Source organism: Triturus cristatus, chromosome 11 (assembly GCF_964204655.1).
Source record: "Triturus cristatus chromosome 11, aTriCri1.1, whole genome shotgun sequence".
Classification (NCBI taxonomy): domain Eukaryota; kingdom Metazoa; phylum Chordata; class Amphibia; order Caudata; family Salamandridae; genus Triturus; species Triturus cristatus.
The window spans coordinates 390,680,347-390,706,123 of record NC_140594.1 but is presented as its reverse complement, the minus strand read 5'-3'; the positions used below and the strand labels follow the sequence as shown (position 1 = coordinate 390,706,123).

Below are 25,777 nucleotides of genomic sequence, written 5' to 3'. Positions count from 1 at the left end.
ACTGAACAAAGCCACTCTGATCAGGATATACCAAGGACAGGAAATATCCATGAGGCGAGTAGCTAAGATTTTAGCATACAATTTAGCATCAATATTGAGCAACGCAGTAGGGTGATAAAATGGGCAGAGCTTAGGGTCTTTTCCCACCTACTAAAGGGTTTCCCCCAAAGTAGGCATAATTGAGCCCACTCCAGCACAATGATTGAAGAGGGAGACTAATTTGGGAGCCAACCAGGATGAAAAATCTTATAAAGTTGAGACGTAAGCCCGACCGGCCCTGGGGCTTTCCCCAACTTCAAATATTTCATGGCCTGTTTTACTCCCTCAGATTGGATTGGCTGTTCCAGGGAATCCCACTGGGAAGGTGTCAGCTTGGGGAGCCTAATTCCTCCTAAGAAGCTGTCCTGTCCTGCTGGCGAAGTCGATCATCCCACATAGAGGGCAGAGTAGAAGCAGCAAATCCTGCATATTTGTACAAATAATCAGTAGGAATATCAGTCATCCGTTTTAATATACACCTAGAACCTTTTTTACAGATGCATAGTTTAAATTACATTTCATTACTTCAACTAGGCCACCACCAGTGCTATATCCCACTCTACTCAGGAGTTAGTTTAAAGTAGTGTCAGGTTTAAGTATGTAGAGAAATACTTTGAGACACATGGTCATGGAATTTAGGGTGCAATATAGCATCTGTGTCAGCTGTAATTTACAGAACCTTTGCTTGCCGCTATGTGGCTTTGAGCATCTCCAAACTTTTTTGGCAAGCTGAATGGTACATCACCCTATCTGCCAATTCTACACAACACCATCCATTACCCTAGGATTTAATTTTTATCTCTGTTCAGGAGATGTGTCTCTTATCCACTTGTAAGGATGGTATCGATAAATGGGACTTCTGCCTGGATCTTGAGTTTGTCTCCGTTTGGATGTGAATTTTATTATCAAATGCATATTTGGAAATGCACCTGATGCTGCTCAAAAGCTTTGCCAGAGGCTGCCCATATATAAATAGAAGAGGTGAGAAGGAGGAACAGGTGGCACTCAGCGTGGCACCTCTTGTACGAATGATACCACTGATATCTACCTGTTGATTTAGTTGAGGAGGGTCAACAGATCCTTCCTAATGCATTTCTGCGTATGCTGTGTAATTTTTAAAACATACATACTTGAATTATTTTGGCTGTATGGTGAGTTATTCCCAAATAATCATTAAGCAGGACAGCACCAAGATACATGACAATGAATTAGTGAATTAGTAACAACTATGTCATAGTTGTACTAAAGACGAAAAGACAAAAGTGGCGGAATGAGAGGAAATAAAGTATGAAGAATAATATCCTTCAATAAGTGAAAAGAAGAAAAGACCTTTGAAATATAAGAAGGATCAGAACGCAAGACCACCTCGCCTGGAAAGAAACGACTGAAAGGTTATGACAAGGTGGAGCCCCTATCTCGGCCAATCTTCTCCCCAATTTACTACAACAAGGAATAACACCTGTAGTGTCAAGAGCCGTAAGGAAATGGTTGAAAGCAGCTCGAATGCAGATTCATGTAACACATTCAAGACCAAAAAAAGGTCCCAAGAAGAAACAGGAGTATGAATGACAGGTCTTCTTAAAGAAAAGCTCTTCAACTATCAAGAAACCAAGGGATCAAATTGAGTAAATGAAGTCCCTCTAATTGCCTTAATGGCTGGCCACTGGCTGTGAAGAGTGGATACCACTAGGCCCAAAAGTCCTCCCTTAAGAACTCCAAGACATTCCCCATTCCCCCATAACACATTAGAGGCCTGAGATGATTATTTTCTTACCAGTCTGAAAAATGTTTCCAATATCTCTCATACATTTTTAACATACTCCCTTTTCTGGAGTTCTTGGTTGAGAGGGCAACATTTGGAGCTATTCCACAGCCCTCCAGTCTTAATCTTTCATACTCTAAACTGCCAGAGACAGTTGGCGCAGTGTTCTTTCCTGGAGTGATGGGGACCTGAGAGGAGGAGTCAGATGGAAAATGCATTATGGACGGGATGATAAATGTCTGAGCAAGGGCAACCAAGGGTAGCAGCTCCAAACTGGACCACCAATAAAACCCCAACTCTCTCTTTCATGATCCTTGATAGAACCTTTCTTTTTAGAGGAGAGGAGGAAAGGCGCACAAGAGTCACCTCGGCCATAGCAAACTCACTGCGTCCACCCTCCAAGTCACCTGGGAAGGAAGAAGGAAGCAGGACTTCGGAAGTTGAGCATCCTGAGGAGATGAAAGGAGGTCCATTTATGGTTCCCCGAATCTTTCCACTATCTCCTGGAGAAGGAGAGGGTTGAGGGACATTGTTACCGGGGGGGGGGGGGGGGGGGGGGAAATATGTGGCCCCAAAGATTCTCATTGATGAGAAGGAGAGGATGGGGGAGAGTCTCCTCAGACGCCTGAGTAAGCTCACGCAGGTACCGAAGACAGAGGTGATTTGGTTTGTCAAGGAGAGGTTGGCGTCAATTTTAAATCCCAGGCTTTTTACCATCGCGGCTGGTGCGGGGATCGCCCCCAGCTCGTCAGGCCAGAACTGGGAGTTCCAAGGATTGCTGCTATTAGTGAGAGCTAGCACCTCCGTTTTATCTGGATTGATCTTGAGTGAATTAGTGGTCATCCACCTGACTGCAAATCTCAAGATGTCTTTTACCCGGGCGTGGGCTTGAGGGTTGCTGTCTATTTGGACAATGATTTGTATGTCATCCGCGTAGTTGAAGACTTGGCAGTTCATCGAGGCAAGCTTCTTGATCAGGGGTCTGAGGTAAATGTTAAACAGGAGGGGGGATAGTGCCGATCCCTGCGGGACACCGCAAGGGATAGGCCCCCTCTCTGACACCAAGTCCCCCATCTGAATTTTGTGGGTGCGATCTGACAGAAACGACTCAATCCAGCGGAGGATAGACCCACCAATGCCGATGTCTCTTATTCTGTCCAGGAGTTGTGAGTGATTGACCGTTTCGAAAGCCGCCGACAGGTCAAGGAGGACTAGGACACAGGGTTTTTTGTTATCTGCTTTAGTCCTAATTTCGTCCAGTACGGACAGCATCACCAGTTCTGTACTGTGATGAGCCCTGAAGCCGGCTTGCCTATCCCCAAGCAAGCTATGGGTCTCCATGAAGCTGGTGAGAGTTTGAAGAACATATTGCTCCAGTATTTTTGCTAGAAAGGGCAGCTGAGATATAGGTCTAAGGCTGTGAAACTGACCTGTTGCTAACAGGATAAAAAAACAGACTTTTGGTCCGCCCCTTTCAACCATTGTCTTTCTTCGATAAGGCTCTTTCAGTCTCTGGAGAGAACAATTCATCTCTCACCTGATGCTATTGGATGTTTGAATGAAACCTTCCACCACTACTAGAGTGCTTGCATTGAACTGCATGAGGGAGAACACTGCAACTCTAGCACTCTGAGTCTGCTGACTCCATCCCATGTGCTATTTCTGCCTATATAAGAACATTAAACCCAGACCTACTGGCTTTACCAATGCTGGTTTCGGTTACAGCTGAATACTGTATGCGTGTGAACGAGGATGTCCCTGTCCATTTATCACCCATTTTACATTGCAAGGGTGGAGGAACTATAACCCCGCACTCTGTCCACTCCCAACTTTCCATCCCTGTATTCCTTGTCATGAATAAGCCAACGTACACTTTCTTCTGTGGTGGACCCTGTTGGCCGCAGTTTTATTAGGAATACACGCATATACATATTGCCTATTTGTTGTGTCTCCTGTCATAAATCATTACTGGTGAGCTGTCATCTTTGTGTCATCACATTATACATTGCGTAAATCATATATCTATTGCACAATAGCAGATTAGACTGACAGTTCTTTGTACAGGTCACTTGTAGGCTTACATTGTCTCTTGGCCCTACTGGGTTGTTGCTTAGTTCGGTTGGATTTGCCCTCGCAGGGGTTGTAGCTTCTGTCCCCGGAGTTAGGCCACAACTCGCTACCATGCCGATTGTTGTTGTGCCCTGCCATCTGGCGGGGGTTGGGCAGCGAGCGCCATCTCCATTAGCTACCCCTTTTGTGGTAGGCCAACTCACCCAGCCGAAAGGCATCCGAGTGAGTGGTCCTACACACCGCCCTTAGGCCAACTCACCCAGCCGTAAGGCATCCCAAGGTGAGTCGCTTATATCCCCCCCTAGGTGCTGGGCCGCTCTGTGCGTGGTTTCCCCCATTGGGGGGTTTGTATCACGCCTGGCCCCCCATTGGCCGGGGGGGGCTGGTGCCTCTCTGGCGGTCACAGCGGACGGGGTGGCGCGGGAGCTTCCCTGCTACTTGGCACGCGAAAAACGGTTTTGTCCGGGGCTCGGCGTCGGTTATGGCGCCGGCCCTCTAGGTCCCCTTTGGTGGCAGCCTTTGCTACAGATGTTACCAGAAGGTATCTTAGGGTGCTACTACTAAACACCCACTTGTGGCGGTTAGCACCAATGGTTTGGGTGGGGCTGCATGGAAAACAGTGATAGGTTTGGTTGTTCTCCAAACTCAGGAGCATGTTTCATCAAGCCAACCATGGGCACCCACTTTCTATTCCCAGGCAGCCACACACGCATGCACTTATGGTCGCCAAGGGATGCATATGCTCGTGCTATTCAAGAGCACAGGAGCTCTGCAAGAGAGGCATAAGTCTAATGTGAGGCAAGTATGCCTTGATTCTTCACTTGTTGAATTCTTTACCTGGGCAGGTCAGGTATAAGGGAAAGTGACCTAGCGGCATACGCACTCCTTTGTGAAATAGGGATGCAGGAACACGTTTGCTCTCTACCTAACTGTATCCTGTGTAAAAGCTCGGCCAACCTGCAGAGCACACATTTCTCAGAGTGCATATTTTCTTTGCTTCATTTGCATAAGTAAAGTGCACATAGAAGTAAAATCAAATTGGTGCATCTGATCCATTGGACCAATATGTATTTCGAAAGGAAGGGACGTGAGAAAGAATTTTATTGAATGAAAGAATAGTTTATCTACGTAAAAATGAAGTTTTTCTTTTTCATGATTTTAGATTTGCGTAATGTGCAATGTTTACGTGTCAGATTCATATAATTCGTGCACCGGTTCATGAGACTATCAAGCAATTATATACACACCCAAATACACAGACACTTTATGCAATGCTTGCATCACACATGATTTGAATTTACATGCATCTGACGTCGAAAAGTTGTAATTTGTTAACAATGGTGAACAAAATGGGTGGTTTGATAATTTAGTCACTGCTCTTTGACCTTTGTGACCCCTCCCTCTGAGACTTTCTCCAATTAGAATGACGTCCAAGGATTGAAGTTCACATTAAAGCCAAAAGTGGCAGAACCAATTCTCAGAAGTCATACAGATTACCATTTTTGTCACCCCATTGAAGTCAGTGCTGGCATTTGACTGGTAAATATTCGGCCATTAAGAGAAAGCTCAAAGGTAGATATCACCTCTCATACCGTCCATTGCAGATTTGCTGGTGGGCTTCGGGGTCCGTCGATGTGGTGGGTGCAGGACAGGGCAAGGAAGGGAAAAGCGGCGGGGGTCGGTGGCTGATGCTGGAGCTTGTCTTCCGTGTCCTTCTGGGACTGTAAGAAGTAGGTACAAGTTCAGAGGTCAACAAAGATTCTCATTGCTTTAGAAGGTTTAGCAAGTTAAGCCTCTTCATGATGTCTTGTTATGCTGGGGCTGTATGCTAGAATATATATGACATATAGGGATATTGTCTAACAACAATATTGCATCCTAAATATTGTTTACAAAAGTATCCTCCCACTGGGTGTTGATTTTCTATTGTTACGTTGAGAGGGGCAATATTTTTGAGGATAGCATTTAGGACACAATATTTCCCTCTTACATAAAGTCGTAGGACACTATGTACCAGTCCTATGATTTCGATTATAATAGTCTGGAATTGTAGTCCTGGTTCACTTGGGTGGATCCAATTCAGCCAATCACCTGAAAGCAATGATTTGTACAAGGAAAGCCCAGGGCTGGAACATGGTGCCTCTTAGGTGTGACCTGCACCCATAATCTTGCATCCCTCCCACACCGCCATTCTTACCTCTTCGTTTGACTTATCCTATAGAACTGTGGCATCCTGTCTCACCTCAACATGTTTGTGAGCTGCCCCTCTTTGAGTCCAGCATTGAAGTCATGGTGCTATCTTTGTAATGTTGACAGATTTTGTCTCTCACTGAAAAATGCTTGATGGCGCTCTGCCTTCCCCTGAACTCCGGGTTGCAAGAAAAAGTTCAAGCAAGGGCCGCCCTTTGACTTGATTACAGGGGACGCCGCCATGGGCGCCTGAAAACCAGTCGCACCCTGATGAGCAAAATGAAATGGTATGGGCCAATGATGCCAACAGCAGTTGTTTATTCTCTGGAGTCTGAGGTCACTTCAGTGAGATGAGGAGGGAATTAAGATTACTGGTAAATAATAGGACATTACCCCAAACCCGATTCCTCCTCTTCCCAGTCCACAAAGCAGGACTGGGACGGGAGGATGGAGGTGAGGGGGTAATACAGAGAGAGCGGAGGAATGAAGGGGGAAAAGGTAATGGGAAATAATGTGTGCAAAGAGAGAGGCTGTAGAAAGAATAAGATTATCAGATGACTTCATGTTACCAAGGACACAGAGATGCAGACCTGGAGTTTAGCCTAATGACCCTGTGCATTCTGGGAGTAAAATAAAAGCCTAGGACTTTGCATACTTGGTGACATGGAGTCGTCTACTAGCTTTGAGAAAGAGGGCAGAGCAGTCCTTAATTTGTAAAAAAAAAAGAAGTGCCAGGGCTCTCCTCAGGCGGACACAGTAGCAACCACACATTGCCCCTGCTATGCTGCCAATAATAGTAACAACACAACTACTAACCATCACACTCCTACAAATGTGACAATTCAGACCCCCAAAGCTATAAGAATGGCTTGGGCAACAGGTAAGAGTCATTTTTATTGTATATTGAATTAATAATGAACTGTTGTTGTGGTCATCTCTAAATTGTGGCAGACTGTCACAAGCACAGGTGTTGACAATTAAGTACTGGTGCCGAGCACCAGAAGCCACCAGCTCAAATTAAACACTGGAAGTAGGACTTGAAGTAGATGGACAGGGAGAAAAGTAGATACCTGGAGCAATGGGAAAGAAGGGTGGCTGGTGGACAGGGATGAAGTGGCAGACACAAACAGGAAGAGACATGAGGGAGAAGCAGGCGGTTGGTTGAGGAGATGTCCGAAGCAGTCCTGTGTCAGGTGTAAGTAGCCCACCCAGTCAAGATTTTCAGATGCATTCTGGTATTTTTAAGTTTGAATTTGCAAGTAGAAAAGCAAAAATACACTTACCATAACATAAACAGGAATGGTTAGCTACAGATGCCTGACATGGGATAACTTATAATTTAGTATGAGGTATTTCGAAAATAGGGAAAATCGGAAATATGTGTGGATCAGTGCTGAATTGGAGCCGGTGATTTACGGTGTTAAGCATCAGCACTTAATTGTCAACAGCGGCACTTATGACAGTCTGCCACATTGGGGCACTGTCTGTCTAATTAAGGGATTAGCACAACACAAGTTGTTTATTACTTTAATATACATTACAAATGGCTAACAAATACATGCCGCCCAAGCACTTCTTATAGCTCTGAAGTCCTGGAATAGTCTGAACTATTACACTTGTAGGAGTGTGATGGTTAGTAGTTGTGTTGGTACTGTCATTGGCAGCACTGCAGGTGGTGCAACCTGTATTGGCCTCCCGGTGAGGGCCCTGGCACTTATCTTTGTACAAATTAAGTACTGGTATGGATTGCCAGCGGGGATGAGGAAGAGAGGCAAAAAGACCGAAAGGGATTGGGTGAAAGTGGTAGGCAGAGATCAAAAAAGGAACAGAGTGAAAGAAAGAATAGTACCGAGATTTAGAGGGATAGGGTTCCAGAAATGGAGGAAGTGAGGGAAGGATATTGGAGAATAACTTAAAACTGATTTTCTGCAGTTACATGAGTGAGTATCTGTCCCAGTCCAAGTCTTTTTTTTGCAGCCCATTGTACAATTACAACCACGAGTCCCAGAATACAAAGAAGAAAACCTGGATTGTATGAGCTACTCGTGTATGGAGGGAAGACACTGGGGAAGTCCTTAGGGACCGAGAGAAGAGAAAGAGAGAAAGCGAGAGGCAATGTAACAAAAGAATGGACAAGAATCTGAAGGTTGTGAAGTCACATCATGAGGAGCATATCTTGTCCCTTATTTCTTTGCTTACTTGTGCGCAGTAGCGGCTGCTACGGGGCAGTAGTGGTAGGTGGGGGCATGGGGAGGAGGGGAAGGTCAGGCGGAGTTAAGAAAAAAAGAAAAATTAACTTATCTGCGCTGCCGGCTGCCGCTTCTCGTCCGTCCTCTTTGAGCCAGCAGGAAGCAGACTCCCCTAGCCAATCACGAAGCTGCTGTCACAATAACAGCATCATCGTGATTGGTCTGAACACCGTGGTTCTGTGCTCACACAGATAGTGGGAGCCTGTGCATGTTCTCCACCCAGGCTGTGCATTGCAGCCTGGTGGAGAACATGCTAAATGCACATGACTGTTTGGCAGGCTCAAGACTGCCGGCCAAACCTTCATGCCCACTTAGAAAGTGCTCATCCATCCCCCCCCCCCCCCCCCCCCCCCGCCCCGCTCTGTGGGCACACCATTAGAGCCTTCTGAAAATTAAAATCATAAAACGTGGAGTTATTATCCTTTTATTTTTCCTGAGGGGTGACGCTCCACCTTAGCAGAGGAGCCGCCCCTGCTGGTGTGTAATGTTCTGTGTGTTATGTTAACTATACAGGACAAGTACCGCAATGCAAAGAAAAGCCAGGAAAAAATGAGTTTTGTAAAGGTGCAGTGAGACACTTGTACTTTATTAGGAAAAATGGAAGCAGGAAAGTGCGGACAAGCAGGAAAAGTGGAAGCGAGACTGGGAGTGTTAGGAAGGAAAAAGGAAATGGAAATGAAAGGAAGAAAGCAAGGCTGACAGTGAACAGTAAGACAGGGGATAAAGTTTAAGAGACAATGGAGTAAAGGAAAATGGAGGAAGGTGGGTGAACAACACAGGGAGCGAGAGCAAGAGAATGAGAACGAGAGCAACCTCAATCCATACATTATCCTACCTCCAATGCAAGTCCTCCATTACCAAACTATTTACATGATACCCGCACTAGATCATCTCTACTACATCCCCTGGCCAATGTATCAGCTCAACTATGCTATGAAAACAACTAAATTGTGGGTCACTAGAACTCTGACAGATAAATGACCTAACCTAACGTAGTTCACTTTGGGGTCATAATTATTAATAACAATTAAATACATTAATTTACATTTTATTTTGAAATTTAAAGTCAATTCAATTCAATTAACTGCATGTAAAATGGCTGTGAGGGCAGGGAAGGGTTGTTTCTACCACCTTAGATGTTAATTATATACACATATACACATCTATTACATTTAAAAAGAAATGTAAAACGTATTTCTGTGCTGAAGTTTTTTTAATTAATAAACTATAGGAATACAAAGCTGGGGATATGATTTTATATTTAAATGTTAGCAATTTAACAGAATACCTTAATGATATGATAGAGGTTGTTAAATTGAAATAATTGAATATTAATATGATTTTATCAAGCAAGAGGTCAAGTAGTTAAAATAACATTTTACAGGTTATCAAAAAAGAAAATATATATTCTGATATACGATATTACATTAGCTGTAATATAAATTAATTAAGTACATTTAGAAATTATATTTGGCACAATAGTTAAAGATATTAATTGTGTAAAAGAGAAGAGTTACAATTAGAATTTAAAATAATAATACATATTAAGAATAAAAAAAGTTAAAAAGTTGATGTGAAGTAGGTTACAGGTAGTCGTAAAGTAGTTAGTGTGAGGTTGTGGTAAAAAACATTTAAAACGTACCTTAACACTATAGTGGTGATGATGTAAAGGTTAGACGATGTAATTGCAATGATGTAGTAACTCACAAACCTTTATATCTCCAGCTTGCTAGTAGAAGTCCCCACTATCAAAATCCATTTCCCATCCCAATATCTGTTGCCTATTAAAAGCTTTTGAGATTCCTCCTTCTCCATTAATCGTCCCCCATTGCCAACCTCCATTCTCCCCATCTCATCTAGTGCCAGTCCTTCTGTACCAGCTTCAATGTATCCTTCCTTTTCCACTACCAGCATCCACCAACCACCACCATCTGCAATAAACATTCCACTCTTACAAGCCTCCGTCCATCCCCACCTTATGTACATTGCCTCTTCCCCCGAGTACAGTCGTCTTCAGCATCCTAACATCTCCTCTTTCCCTAGTGCCAGACCTTATTACCGGACTCCAAACACTGAATCCTCCCTCAGCATCAGCCCAAACATAGGCATCCTTCCACTGTACCCGCTCCTACTACAAGCCACCACGGATCACATCCTGCCCAGTATCAGTTGGTACTACCAGCCTGCAGCAGTGTCTCCTGTTTATAAACGTAAACCCACTACCAGCTGTGGTGCATCACCCACTTGTCCAATACTAACTCATACTACCAGCTTTCATGGAGCACCATCTTCCCCAGTACCACCTCTTACCACGAGACTTTGTGCATCACCTCCTCCCTTTACCAGCCCATTACCAACACTGAATTACCACATCTATGAATTTTACCTACTTCACCATCCCTCTGCCCGCCTTCTCACTTCTGTCAGAGTGATACCCTCACGTCATGTAAGACCGCTTCCTATGACATTGCTTGAATCAAATGTCATACCTAACGTGGACGCTAGCACCTTTGAAAGTGGGGTAGAGTTCAGTACTACCTTCCAAAGTAGCCAGGAATATCCTTTCTGTATATCCACACTTGGGTACTACAGTATACACAAACATCTCATCTCAAAGAGCACTCAGAAATTCAGCCAATCCAGGTTTCTTCTTAACATTCTGGCACTTGTAGTCATGTTTATCGCATTATAAAACTATAAATTCAAGTACCACAATGCAAAACAAATCTGAACTGGATGAGCTAGACATGCATGGACCTGGGCAACTAGAGAACTCTGATCTCAACAGATGGTGCTAAACCTGGATCAGCTTCATATGCAGGATAGCCCTCATCCTTTGATCCCTGAACCCCATAAACACAGAGAGATAGTTACGCCGTGAACTTTTGCTGAGTCCCGCATTTGGATTTGCCCCATTCGCCTTGTTGCAGGTGGAGCTCTGCATCCCCGGGAGCTGGAGGAAGAAAAGAAAGAATCACCGCATTAGCAATATCACCAAGGGAAGGAAGGTAGAGAACATGATTACCCAACGCAGGTCCTGGCGATCCAGATTCATGCCGCAATTCAGGATCTGCACATGAGATCAATTCACACTCAAGAGGTCTGAATGAAACATGTTAACGTAGTTAGTGGTTGTCTTGAGAATGTAGCATGGATCCAGCCCTTCTAGCTAAACTCTAGAGTCATGTTAATATTGCACGCATGCCAGAATTTATCTGAGGTGACGCCAGAAGGGATTTCCAGACGTAAAAGACTGGGTGAAAGGACTGTTGAAAACCATGTTTCTGATTGCTTTTTGCTAATCCTCCAAGCCAAGTTTAAGTAATCGCAGAAACAGTTGTTTGTAGCGTTTTTACAGGGTCAGACAATTCCGCAATATTTTGCGGCACAGGTCTACATTGATAGTGGTGTGCGACAAATGAGGACAGACTGGCCCAATCAGCATGCCTTTGAACCTCTCTTTTACAATGAGAATGCAAGACTTAGTGAGCATACGCTATTTATGTCTGCATGTGCCTACAAAGTGATTCTCCATAGCAGTGCTCAATTTGTAAAACAATAAGTGCCAGGGCCCTCGTCAGGAGGTCACTGAAACTTGCACCACCCCTTGCCTCTACCAGTGCTGCCAGTGACAGTACCTACACAACTATTCACCATCACACTCCTGCAAGCATGACAGGTCAGATTATTTCAGGCCCCCAACGTTATAAGAATGGCTTGGCCGGCAGATATTAGTCATTTTTAATGTATATTGAACTCATAAATAAATATTGTTGTGCTCATCTACAAATTACAGAGGCAGTGCCACCTTGTGGCAGAGTGTCAAAAATTAAGGTGTTGACAATTAAGTGCCGGTGTCGAGCACCCGAAACCACTGGCTCAAATTAAGCACTGCTCTCTTGATTTACAGTCTAGTAGCCTGGATAAAAGCAGTGTTGTTTATGCTGGAGCTCTAAAGAAAGAGGTATTGATAATTGAGAGACTACAAAGCCAAACAGACTGACTCAGTTTCAAATAAAAGAAATCATCTGCATCACATTGGCCTGAATGAACTGCACTGGCTTCCAGCGGCACAGAGTATAAAATGCTAAATCCCCAGCACCATCTTGGAAATGCCAGGGCCCACAATGGGTCAACCACTGTTCCTGAACAATATTCCGAAACGCAGCCTGGTGGGGCAAAGCTTTAGAGTGATCTGTGTCCAAAACTAAACAATTTACCTAACTAGGCAAACCAATTTACGACCCCTCGAATGGGGCCTAACAATGATTTTAACAGGACAAATCTGCTGTACACATGGGTTGTCAGAGGGGGTAACCAAAACCAATATCTTTCCCTTCTAGAGTAATCTGGGAGATTCCATGTAATAAAATGCCTACAGGCTTTAACATAGTGCAATAACAACCCCCCTAAAAACAAATTTCTTTAACATGCTTTTCGTAAAATGTCAGACATATTTTAATTGTCACTTTTCTTCATAGACAGATCAGACCTTTGGCATCTGACATAACCTTCCCAGTAAACTAATTAGGCCTTTAGCCTTTATCAATGGCTGGTCACTGTAGCAAACTTGGGGGCATATGTATGAAACCAAAATTAAGACGCAAACGCTGCGAATCGCAAAAAACCACGTTTGCGACTAAATTTTCGCAATTTCATATGTATGACACACATTCCTAGTGAAAATTAAGAAATCGCTAAATTAGCGATTTCTTAGCCTGCGAAACTCAAAAATTGCGATTAAGTTTGCGATTTCTAAAATTGCGATATTCTTAATTTGCGAAATTCGCAATAAAGATATCGCAAATTAAGAAATCGCTAACAAATGTATGAAAAACTCGCTAATGCGATTTTAAGAAATTCGCAAAATAAGAAATCGCAATTAACACCAATTGCATGCAGGTGGTAAACTGGTGCAAGGTACTTAAACCACCCGACAATGCAACAGAACCAACCACAATGGCAGCACTGTTCGTGATAGCCAGGAGGCTGCGTATTCGGGCTCTTGCACAGAGGAGAATGAGACAGGAACGTATATTCAGGCTGCGCATCACTCTGTTCCAGCACACTTAAGAGGACATCTATGACAAGTACAGACTGCACCCACAGACCATAATGGACCTGATTGAGGAGCTGAAACCCTACTTGGAACACCCTACACACAGGACACAAACAATTCCCACACATGTGCAGGTCCAGTGCTCCCTGCACCTCCTGGCGTCAGGGAGTTTTCAACGGGTAACAGCGGAGGTTGGTGGGGTGTCACAGAGTGCACTTTCGTGCTTCTTTCATGCCGTTCTAGATGCAATGCTACAGAGGCTCTCACAGCACATATACTTCCCCAGCACCCAACAGGCATTACAGCAAACAAAACAGGACTTCTACCAGATTGCACGTTTCCCCCACGTCATTGGCTGCATCGATGGGACCCATGTGGCCATCACACCCCCATCAGCAACTGAATATGTCTACAGAAACCGTAAATGCTACCATTCCCTGAATATACAGATTGTGTGCAACGCAAAGTATATCATCACTGACATTGTACCCAAATACCCCGGCAGTACACATGACTCTTTCATCTTTAGACACAGTGGAATACACAGACGTCTGAGTGCTGGAGAGTTTGGGGAGGGATACCTGCTAGGTAAATACATGGCACACATCCATACATCCACTACATCACTGGAGGGTGGGGACATTGACTTACCTATTGTGTCTATCCCTGCAGGTGACAGTGCCTTTGCAGTGCGGGACTTCATCCTGACCCCATATCTGGATCCAGCAAATGCAAGTGAGAGGAGATACAACAGGGCACACAGATCTACACGCTGCGTCATTGAGCGTACGTTTGGAATCCTGAAGAGCCGCTTCCGGTGCCTGCATAAAAGTGGAGGCACACTGCAATACAGCCCTGAGACCTGCTGTAAAATCGTGGCAAGCTGTGCAATGCTACATAACATGGCAATGAGGAAAGGCACCACAATTGATGTGACCGATACAGACACATCGGATGACGATCGCCCTGCTCCCCCTGGCAGACCTGCGTCAGGAGTCGGGGCAGCTGCTGGACGCCAGAGACGGACTGAGATCACACAAAACTACTTCTAGGTGAACAATGATGACATGAGACAAAAAAGCTTTATAATGTGTGCAGTGTTTATTCACACTTCACAAGCATTAAAAGTGTTGCTGTACCCAGCACATGTTATGCACACAGTGCAGGTAAGGCACAAGTAACTGTGCAATGTGCATAGTTGGGTTAATTCACCCTTTTTGGATTAATTGTCACCGGACAGTTCACCTCCTTTGGTGACGCATTGGTGGTGTTTGGCGTCCAGGCTGAGTGCCCTCCATGGTGTTCCTGGGTCCTGCACCCTGTCTGGAACTGCGCCGTCTTTCTCCAGGCAATGTAGGAGTGATGCTGCTCCTACTGGAGTTTTCTTCACTCTCTCCAGAGGCCATGAGAGCGCTGCCACCTGCGTTGGCCGTCTGCAGCTGCTCCACTGCACTGGTGACCTGTGCAAGTCCTCTGGCTATGTCCTGGCAGCAGTGCGCCATTTCCAACTGCATTGTGACGCTTCTGCGTGTCAGAGTGCTGGTGGTGGTGCAGAGGCGGTTCACGGCCTTCGTATATGTGTGAAGGCGTGCATTGGCACGTTGGCCAGCCCTCTCACTGGCGGCTTGGTTGTGCCTCAGAGTGTCACACAGGTCACGGATGGCACCTGCCATGGCCATGATGCCCTCCCCCATGTTTTTCTGATCTTTGTGGATACGGCATAGCTGCCTATTAATTGACCTCAGTGATTTACTTTGCAGGTGCTGTTCCTGCAGCATGCTGTGTTCCAGCCCAGAAAATACTGTTTCTTCCGCTTCAGTGGCAGTGCTGCTCCAGGACCTTGACCTGCGCGTGTCCTGTGGTGGAATCCTTGGCCTTGGTGTGTCCTGACTGGGCATGTGTGACACACCCTGACTCCCCTCTCTTCTGTCACTGTCCTCCCCTGTGGCCGGTATTTCATCCTCAAATGGAGGCAGTGGGGGCACATGTGTGCGCTTCCTGCGCTGGATTGGTATGTGCTCCGTATCGTCACTGGAGTCGTCAGGATGTGCAGGCTCCTCTCCCTCTGCACTGTCTTCACGTGCCCTGGATTGTGCTGTGGATGTAAAGGGGACTACATGAGTTTGTGTCTTTGTCTGCAATTGGCAATTAATAAAGTTCCTACAGTTTGTATCGGCTAAACTCTGACACTGTATCATTCACTTATCCCCAACCCACATGTTGCATTAGATTTCCTTTGTCTCATGGACACACTGTCAGACATAGTACTACAAGTTCCATGATGCATTGCTGGGTGTGCTGTAAGACTTGGACTGGAATGACATTTTGTGAGGATTTTAAGCGCATTTGGGGAATTGTGCATGGGATGGGGATCAGTGCAGATTGATTTTGCATGCATCTTACCTTGGCTGCTGGATGCAGGGTCGGAGCTGTCAATGTCAGCCACACCACCGACGCTCTCAGGCAGGAGAGTCGACTCCACAAGCTCCTCGTGGGGTGTTGGCTGTGCTGCTGTGGATGGTCCTCCCCCAGTCTGGTTTGCATCCTTCAGTCTGGCTGCCACCCTCTCCTTCGACCTCTGGCGCATATCATACCATCACTTGCGCAATTCCTCGATGGTGCGATTGGTCACTCCCACTGCATTCACCTTATGTTGGATGTCCAGCCAGATTTTGCGTTTCCTTGTCTCTGGGACACGCAGTGCCTTCTTACCAAAAAGGAGCTCATGGCTGCAAACCATCTCCTCTATGAGGACCTCCAGCTCCTTGTCAGAAAACTTGTGTTTCCTCTTCTCTGCATCCTTGCCCTCAGGTTGCTTGTTGGACTCCATTGGTGTTTGCTCTCTCCTGGGATGCCTCCTCACACTCTCCAAACAGCCTCTGGGTGTGGCTCAGGTGAGCAGGTGTAGGAAATCACTCCAACTTCCTGTTTGTGATGTCATCAGGCTGCACCTGTATAGCAGATTCCCGTTTTTGCGATTTCTTAATTTGCGAATTTCGCAATTAAGGAATCGCAAATGAGGTTTCTGAGATTTTTTTGCGATTATTAAGAAATCGCAAAACATTAGCGATTTTTTTTTACATCCCGTTTTGCGAATCTCAAACTGCAAATCGCAAAATATCGCAATTTGAGAATCGCAAAACTGGAGTTTCATACATATGCCCCTTGGTCTATTTATTAAGCATAAGCTTTACTGTGAGACAACCATCAGATAAACAGTCATAAAATTACAAATATTTGGAGATATTATCATAGCCTTGCAAGGTTATATACCGATGGTCTCAAGGACAACTCTGACTGATTGTAAGCGCTGCCAAACTGCCGGGGTGGACATTATACATATTTCATCGGAATGCTCAGCTGTCAAGGCCTATTGGGTTCTGATCTTTGCTGCTGTAAGTGAGATAATGAAAGTACAAATAGAACATTGGAATGTTGAGAGCTCCATTGAAGTCAATGGCGTGCTCCGGCTTCTACTGGCTGGCAGAAGCCCGGAGAGCAACATTCCAATTTTTTAAAATTTCACAGCTGTTGCTGTGCACAAAAGCCTTTAGGGGTTTGGCTTACTGTAATGATGCCACATAGAATTATAGCCTGCTGAGGGCACCAAAGTCTAGACAGGGACATATTTGGGGGCTGTATCAAATATATTGAGCTCTGGGATTGGAAGAGGTGACCAACAGGGCAAACGACCTTTACAACGCGGTCGTTACACCGTGATACATTTACATCGCGGTCATTACAACGCAAGTCGTTACAACGCCTTGCGCTGGATGGCGCTATACACTAGGGAATAGTATGATTTACTATTCCAACACCTTCCCTACTGTTACGTAGGCTGGAGTTGGAATAGTAAATCACACTATTCCTAAGTCTAGGTGGAACTCAGGCTTTACTGGTTTGGGTCAGATGGTTGTCTGACTAGGACCCTGGCTTACTATCACACCATGATAATCAGGGAATTGGACTGCGGACGCTCTGCCTGAGTTGCCAAGGGCTGGTCTCTTACTTGCACCTGTACTTTAACATGTGATCGTGGATTGCCTAATGCTATGTTACATTCTAAATGTACAATAATAACAAGGTACCTGCACCTCACGTATGCTATCACAGGATGATTTGCTATTTTGTTTATATTGAAAATAATATAATAGGCTGATTTTTTTGTGCAAATATGTACAGAACTATAGTTGGCAAACAATGTACAATCCTGCTTAGGAGGGCCCACCAAGGATGATCACAGTGCACATCTTCCACTTCCGTATTTGTTGCGGTGGCATAACCAACACGACAAGCTTGCCTATTAAATTAATCTGTGAGGTTCCATGTCACAAAATACCTGCCTACAGAGTTTAACACAGTGAAGTACTAATTCACGCTTAAATATTTATTGGCTTTAACCCATCCTCGTGCCTATTAAATTAATCTGTGAGGTTCCATGTCACAAAATACCTGCCTACAGAGTTTAACACAGTGAAGTACTAATTCACTCTTAAATATTTATTGGCTTTAACCCATCCTCTTCCCAATAAATAACACTGTTCAGCTGCCTCTTTCCTAATGTTACATAATAAGCAGATCAGGTCTATTGCCTTGATTATTGGTTGGTCACCATAACCAACTCAGCTCTTCTGTATTCAGCATAAGCTTTCCAACAGGTAAAAAGTGCAATATGGACCCTTTTTTCATCGCAGAAGCACTCAGTGTTGGCCAAAATAAATCCCATACTCAAGGAAATCAACACGCGTGTGGATTCAAACCCCCTCCCTCAGTAGTGCTTCTTAAACTTAAAGGTTATGGACAATTACGCTATCCACATTCTTAAACAGGTGCTATATAGCAAAAAGTTGTCTCATCATTCCAAGCAGTCACTTCCTGGACCACGTCTTATCAATGCACGCGTTCTAGAGCGGGAGGTCCAGACCCAAGGAGAGTATGACCCATCTGATGTGATGAAAGGATGACTTTTAGAATCTACTGATATCATTTGAAAAAAAAAGAAATAAAGCAAGGTTTTGTGACTTCATCTATAATAAAACAACCATGTTGTGTAAACAGCCATCTAGGCCCGTATTACCAAATGTTCCCCTGGGGCACAAAGGGCAGAGTGCCTGCTTTTTGCTCTCCTGGGGCACTTTGATATGACAGAAGGGGCTGCTTGCTTGGCGCCTTCTGTAATACAGATAGTACCAGCACACATGTAGCTCCTTCAGATCTCAAGGGGGTGCTCCCTAATTTGCATAGGGGCATGTCTCCATACAAATGACACTTTGCCTCTGTATCCTTGCAGTATTATTGATGTGTGCGTAGAGACAAAGAGGGCGTAAGGAGGTGCACTTACTGTGCGCACAGAGTCTGTGCTGCCCCCATTGGTGCCCCATGGAAGGGAGCCAAGGTGGTCCTATGGACCCCACAGAGGTCCTGCCGCAGGCTGGAGGAAGCACATTTACTGTAATAGGGCAAATTGTCCCAGTCTGCACCCAGTTAATAGTGCTTCAAGGCACAGAGCAGAGAGCAGTGCACCCTATCTGTAATATTGGCCCTGATGAGCAGGCCGTTTGATTACGCTACAACATAAACCAGACCCCAACATATGTAGTAGTGTCTCAAGGTGAAAAAGGGGGTGAAATTCTCACGTTTTTCAATAGGCAACAATTCTAGGTTCTGAAGGATTGCCGAACCTTAGAAACTTCCACTGTTCATTCTTCACCAATCAGTCTCTATTCCAAAGAGTGCACACACTTTCCCATTTGCTTCTTCTTGCCTTCTTTCACTTGCCCTCTTCATATCTCTACTGCTAACTCCCTTTTCTGATGCCTGCCCTCTTTCTTCCAGTCTCACTCCTCCTTTTTTACCATAATCCCCTCTGTTTCTCTATGTGACCTTCAACCTTTATCTTTCACTCTTTTCTCCTCATTTTTCCTTCTTCAACAATGTATCCATTCTGTCTGTTTGACCCCACTTTCCTCAGTCACTTCTCATACTCTGTGTTAATCTCCCTTTCGTATCAAGATTCCAGGTTTTTAAAACTTTTTTCTAGTTTTGTTTTCCTACAATGCGGAATGCACCAACGGGTCTCCTTTCCTGACCTGTTGAGATGGAGACAGAATTTCTCCATGGCACTCCCTCTGACCACCTCAGGGAATAATAGTATATATAGTGCCTCGTTCACACCTCAGCTATGTCTCAGCGCTGTAATTAAAAGGTGTTACTATTACCCAATGTAATGGTACTCATTTGACCAGCCTTGGAAGGCTGAGTTGGATGTGCCATGAGATACAGAGCATTGAATATCTCAACTCCGAGTGTTTAACTCACTGTGCCATCCTGCCAGCTTACAATGGAATCTTCAGGTACTCACACTGGCTAACTTGTTGGGAAAGAGGTAGTGCAACATTCACTGGACTTTTATTAAACACCCTTGAGGGCTGCAGGTAGTGGAATGTTCCAAGTACTGACCTGTGTTGGTCTGGTGGGATGGAGGCAGTGGTAAGCGCGCGCTCATACACAACTCAACTAGCCTAATGAAATGGAGAGAAGAACTTCTGAGTACTCACCTTAACCGGCTTGATGCCATTTTGGTAGTGGGATTTTCCAGGACTCACTTCAGAACGCCCTGAAACAAGAGAAATGACGTCAGGCACAGCAGATAGCCCCCGCCCATCTTCCTCCTCCTGACTTCCATTCTTCCCCGTCATCCTGCTGCTATCTGGGAAACAATCGGGTTGGTTGGTCTCTCCAGCATAAGGTTATTAAATACCGCAATACTGTGCCTATATAACAGCTACCATTGTGTTTCTGTTGCTGTGATACAGTGTACACATAGTATATGTTATCACACAAGTGTAGATATTGGCAATGGTGCTAAGGTTCATTAGATAACAGCGCAAGAGAAAACACTGGGCCCAATGGAATAATTTGCATCATTCGATAGGGTAGAAAGTTATCCAAAATGCCGACAGAAGTACTATTTGTTGGCAGACCTAAAGCAATAATATTTGCATTTTATAACAATGGCTGTTTCCATCGACAACATATATGTGCCCTTTAGAGTCATGTATACGCCCACCAAAGAAATGTAGGTGTCCTGACCTAGAAGAGAGTTTTAGACACATTTAAAAAAACTTTTTTTATTTATTTTGCTAGGCTTCCAAAAGGAATGAGGACCCATGGGCAGATATACACTCAAACAATGATCAATTACATCATATGGAAAAGGAAAGTAAAATCCTGCACGTGAGCACCCTGCCTCACCACACACCCCACCGTCAGTAAGGACACGCAGAGAATTCCTGCCACAAACCAACTGCACACTGTGTGCACTGAATACTGATGACCAGACATACTACAAAATGGTGTACGTGTGGAATTGAATGGGATGCAATTAAAGTGTTAGTACGTGGTATGGCTATGGCAGGGGTGCACTCGAGGAAGAGCGTCCTGAATGGCCAAATTGCTGAGGCCGAGAAGCAGCTCAAGCAGCAACAGATGCAGCAGCTTAGATCGGCAGCAGCCTTGCAATTGACCCATGAGCTTAGGACACTAATATTGGAAAAACACACTGGAGCTAAAACACTTAAAATACACAGACTTTCAACAATTACTACACTAACGGGGGGACAAGGCAGGCCGATTGTTAGCTTGGTGGCTTAAGAGAGATAAAGCGCTGGCAGCCATAGTGGCAGCCAGAGATTAACAGGAACCATAATATGAACAGAAGAGCTGATTAATGACGCATTTCTGGCCTATTACAAGTGCCTATTCATGACCCTGCCAGCAGCGGCAGGCACTCAAATTATCCGATTCTGCGTGCGGCACACGTGCCCACTCTAAACAGGGACAGAAACTCTTCTTAGAGGAGCTCATAACAGTACAAGAAATTAAAGGAGTGATTAAGGACTTAAACAGGGCAAAGACGCCTTGCCCGGATGGACTACCGGTGGAGTGGAACCAGGTGCTTGCCTTCCCACTGGCAGAGAAGTTATCCCGAGTGTACCAAGAGGCGCTGGAGGTCAGGGGGCTGCCCAAATCTATGAAGGAAGTCACCATTATCCTTCTCGCCAAGCCGGGGAAAGATCCCAAGAACTGTAAATCATATCGGCCGCTGTCTATGCTGAACACCAACAACAACATACTGAGCAAGGTTCTCGCCTTCTGTTTAAATGAGACAATGAGTACATTAATACTCCCAGCATGCTTGGAGCAGTGACAAAAGTGAATCGGGAACTGGCAGTGGTGTTACCTGACACCAAAACAGCATTTGATAAAGTCACATGGCCCTATCTGTTTGAAGCACTCAACACAATAAACTTGGGGCCAAAGTTTACAAACATGGTCTCCTTGTTGTACACAAGGCCACTGTCGAGGGTCCGCACTAATGACAGGATCTCGGACACTGCTGCTGGCCAGGTGCTGGATCCCGATCCAGCTCTCCACTGGTGGAGTCCTTGTGCTAAGCCAGTGGATCGTGATCCGGCACCTGGCCAGCAGCAGTGTGAAGACAATAAACCTTTTTTAAGTCAGGCATTTTTTCATGGATACCCCAGTAACTAGGAGGAAGAGTTGTGGGCTGCGCTGCAGGTCAATGTTTCATCTGTAAAGATAAGTGAATGCCACCCGTTACCAGTGGCCCCGGATTTTGCCGCAAGTCCATGTCAAGAGGTGGTATGTCACTCCATTCTAATCGTGTACATCACTCAGTTACGTAAATTTACCTCCTAGCCTTTGCTCTATGTACTCCGAGAACCTCATAGCTTGTAAATGTACTTGACCTGTTATTCTGTGCCTTACCCTTGATTGTTGAGCACCGATTTGTTCATATTCATGTTTTATTGTTGCTAAAATAGTATATATAACCTCCACAACAAAATACTTAATCTGTAACACCATTACCTGCAGCACAGCTGTTGTGTTAGGTGTAATGTTTGAAAATGCAACAAATAAAGTTTAAATAAATAATGCTATCAGATCTGTTTTGCATTGAATGTCCCGCAGGATGCTGTGCCAGGGGAATAACAGTTCAATAAAAAGTGTGCTCTGAAAATAATGCCTCTCAGAGCGTTGTTCCAAAGAATAAAGAGTTCCTTCAATTCTTTGTTACGAAAGTTATACCTTCTGATTAATAGACCCGAAGAAAAGCAGCCCCCCATTACAAAAACAGTGACCCTCGGGATGTTGTGCAAGAAGAGTTGTCCGAATATGGCTCTTGGCAGACAATGCCTCTCTGAAACATGAGAAAGAAGTGTTACTGTGTATGCAATTCAATCAACATCTGAAACATTTAAAGGTCACAACCTATTTCTAGGTCTATCCAAACTCAAATGTAAGCCTGGTAAACAGCCCTCATGAAATCCTTTATTACACTTTGCAGGTGAAGAAGGAAAGCCAGGATGAGAAGAGGCATGGAGACAGATGCGCACCAGGATGCCGGTGGCGATGCCATACCTAAGGGCAGATCTGGATCACGTCTTTGATTCACTCCCACAGAGCATATTCTGATATCCATCCTGCTCCCCCACAAGCTGCAGGGTCTGCAGAGACCTTTCATGATATTTTCATATATGAGTGGTGTGACACCAGGTTAACAAGCGAAGTTCAAGTCAGCAAGATGGACGAAGAATGTTATTTACCCAAGCCACTTAATCAAGCAGCTGGCTGCTGATATCCGTGGACTAGGAGAGACTGAAGCCTAATTAGAGGCTGAGAGCGGTGTTTAGCCAAAATATCGAGTTTTAAATTTCGACCTACAATAATATCGTGTTTTTAATATCGTAGGTACAGAATATCGAAGTCAAGAATATCGATGGACAGAATATCGATCCCAAGGTAAGTAATATCGAAGTTAATAATATCGAAGTAATTAATATCGATGTAAGTAATATCGTAAGTAAAAATTTCGATGTCAATAATATCGATATTTATTTAGTGTAATGTCATTTAATATGTATTTTATTTGTATGTTAAAGATTATTGTAATGTATTTTAATACATTTAAAAATAAATGTTTAGAGATTTATAATTATTTTACATTTAATTTAGCGTTTTAGTATCAGAGCGGGTTGTGGGTTTATAGGGGAATAGGGTGGGAAGTAATTTAATTATAATTAATGAATTAATATGTATTGTTTAATTGGTATTTATGATTAATTAATTGGTAATTAATTAATAATTGGTAATTAATTGATTAATTAATTGTTAATTAATTATTAATTGTACAATTATTTTATTAATTGGTTAATTATATACATTATAATTAGTTTATTATTAATATTTATTTATTGTTATTGTTAATTAATTAATTGTTAATTAGTAATTAATTGGTGATTTAATTTTATTAAGTGATTAATTGATAATTAAATTAATTATGTGAATTTTTATGTGTAGTGGGTTGTGGGTTTATAGGGGAATAGGGTGGGAAGTAATGTAATTATAATTAATGAATTAATATGTATTGTTTCATTGGTATTTATGATTAATTAATTGGTAATCAATTAATAATTGGTAATTAATTTGATTAATAGAATAATTAATTTTTAATTAATTATTAATTGTAAAATTACTTTATTATTTGGTTAATTATATAAATTATAATTAGTTTATTAATAATATTTCTTTATTGTTATAGTTAATTAATTAATTGTTAATTAGTAATTCATTGGTGATTTAATTGTATTAAGTGATTAATTGATAATTAAATTAATTATGTGAATTTTTATGTGTAGTGTGTTGTGTGTTAAAGGGGGAATAGTGTGGGATGTAATTTAAATTTATTTATTTAAATATTTATTTTACATAATTGGTATTTAATAATATATATTTTTTTAAAACATTGTTAACATGCAATTTTTTTATAAGAAATTATTGAATTGGTTATCATGTTAATAGAATCACTATGCTATCTAGTGGTTTCCCAACTGTTTTACTATCTGGAGTGGGAATAGTAATTTTTACCCCTACGCTATCCAGCGCTTTCCCTACTGTTGCACTCTCTGGAGTTGGAATAGTAATTTTTACCCCTACGCTATCCAGCGCTTTCCCTACTGTTGCACTCTTTGGAGTTGGAATAGTAATTTTTACCCCTACGCTATCCAACCTTTTCTCTACTGTTGCACTGTCTGGAGTGGGAATAGTGCATTTTACCCTTACGCTATCCAACACTTTCCCTACTATTGCACTCTCTGGAGTTGGAATAGTAATTTTTACCCTTACGCTATCCAACACTTTCCCTACTATTGCATTCTCTGGAGTGGGAATAGTAAATTTTACCCTTACGCTATCCAACACTTTCCCTACTATTGCACTCTCTGGAGTTGGAATAGTAATTTTTACCCCTACGCTATCCAATGTTTTCCCTACTGTTGCACTCTTTGGAGTTGGAATAGTTATTTTTACCCCTACGCTATCCAACGTTTTCTATACTGTTGCACTCTCTGGAGTGGGAATAGTAAATTTTACCCTTACGCTATCCAACACTTTCCCTACTATTGCACTCTCTGGAGTGGGAATAGTAAATTTTATGCTTACGCTATCCAACACTTTCCCTACTATTGCACTCTCTGGAGTTGGAATAGTAATTTTTACCCCTACGCTATCCAACGTTTTCCCTACTGTTGCACTCTTTGGAGTTGGAATAGTTATTTGTACCCCTACGCTATCCAACGTTTTCCCTACTGTTGCACTGTCTGGAGTGGGAATAGTAATTTTTACCCTTACGCTATCCAACACTTTCCCTACTATTGCACTCTCTGGAGTGGGAATAGTAATTTTTACCATTACGCTATCCAACACTTTCCCTACTATTGCACTCTCTGGAGTTGGAATAGTAATTTTTACCCCTACGCTATCCAACGCTTTCCCTACTGTTGCACTCTTTGGAGTTGGAATAGTAATTTTTACTCCTACGCTATCCAATGTTTTCCCTACTGTTGCACTCTCGGGAGTTGGAATAGATATTTTTACCCCTACGCTATCCAACATTTTCCTTACTGTTGTTTTTGTTGAAGTTGGACTAGTAGTTTTATTGTGTCTGATATTAAATATGTTTTGAAATATTTTAGCTATTGTAATATATAATTAATAATAAAAAAAATTCAAATTAAAATTAATGATTATTATTTGCTATATGTAATTATTTAATATTTATTAATGTTATTGTTTTATGTGTATAGATGTATTGGTAATTTAAATAAATATTTAATAATTTATATGTTACAGAAATTATCATTAAAAGTAATTATTAAGTAAGTGTATATATTATATATTATATATATGTTTAATTAAAGTTTCATTTAATTATATATATTTATTATAAATTTTACATATTATACAATATATTTAATTATGTTTCTTTGATTTATAAGTATTATTTGGTTTATTTTACATATATTTTTAAACTAAAAAAAAAACGAT

At 43.0% G+C, this 25,777-nt stretch overlaps 1 protein-coding gene across 2 annotated transcripts in view; it reads right to left on the bottom strand.

Annotated features, from left to right (window-relative positions):
• Positions 1-25,777, bottom strand: part of SH2D6 (SH2 domain containing 6) — a 265,219-nt gene that overhangs the window by 85,705 nt on the left and 153,737 nt on the right. For both annotated transcript variants that reach the window (XM_085633547.1, XM_085633548.1), the window contains 3 exons: positions 19,927-19,985; positions 11,185-11,263; positions 5,464-5,592 (listed from right to left, as the gene is read on the bottom strand). In XM_085633547.1, the coding sequence (XP_085489673.1) occupies positions 5,464-5,592; positions 11,185-11,263; positions 19,927-19,985 (267 nt within the window). The remainder of the gene's footprint in view (positions 1-5,463; positions 5,593-11,184; positions 11,264-19,926; positions 19,986-25,777) is intronic.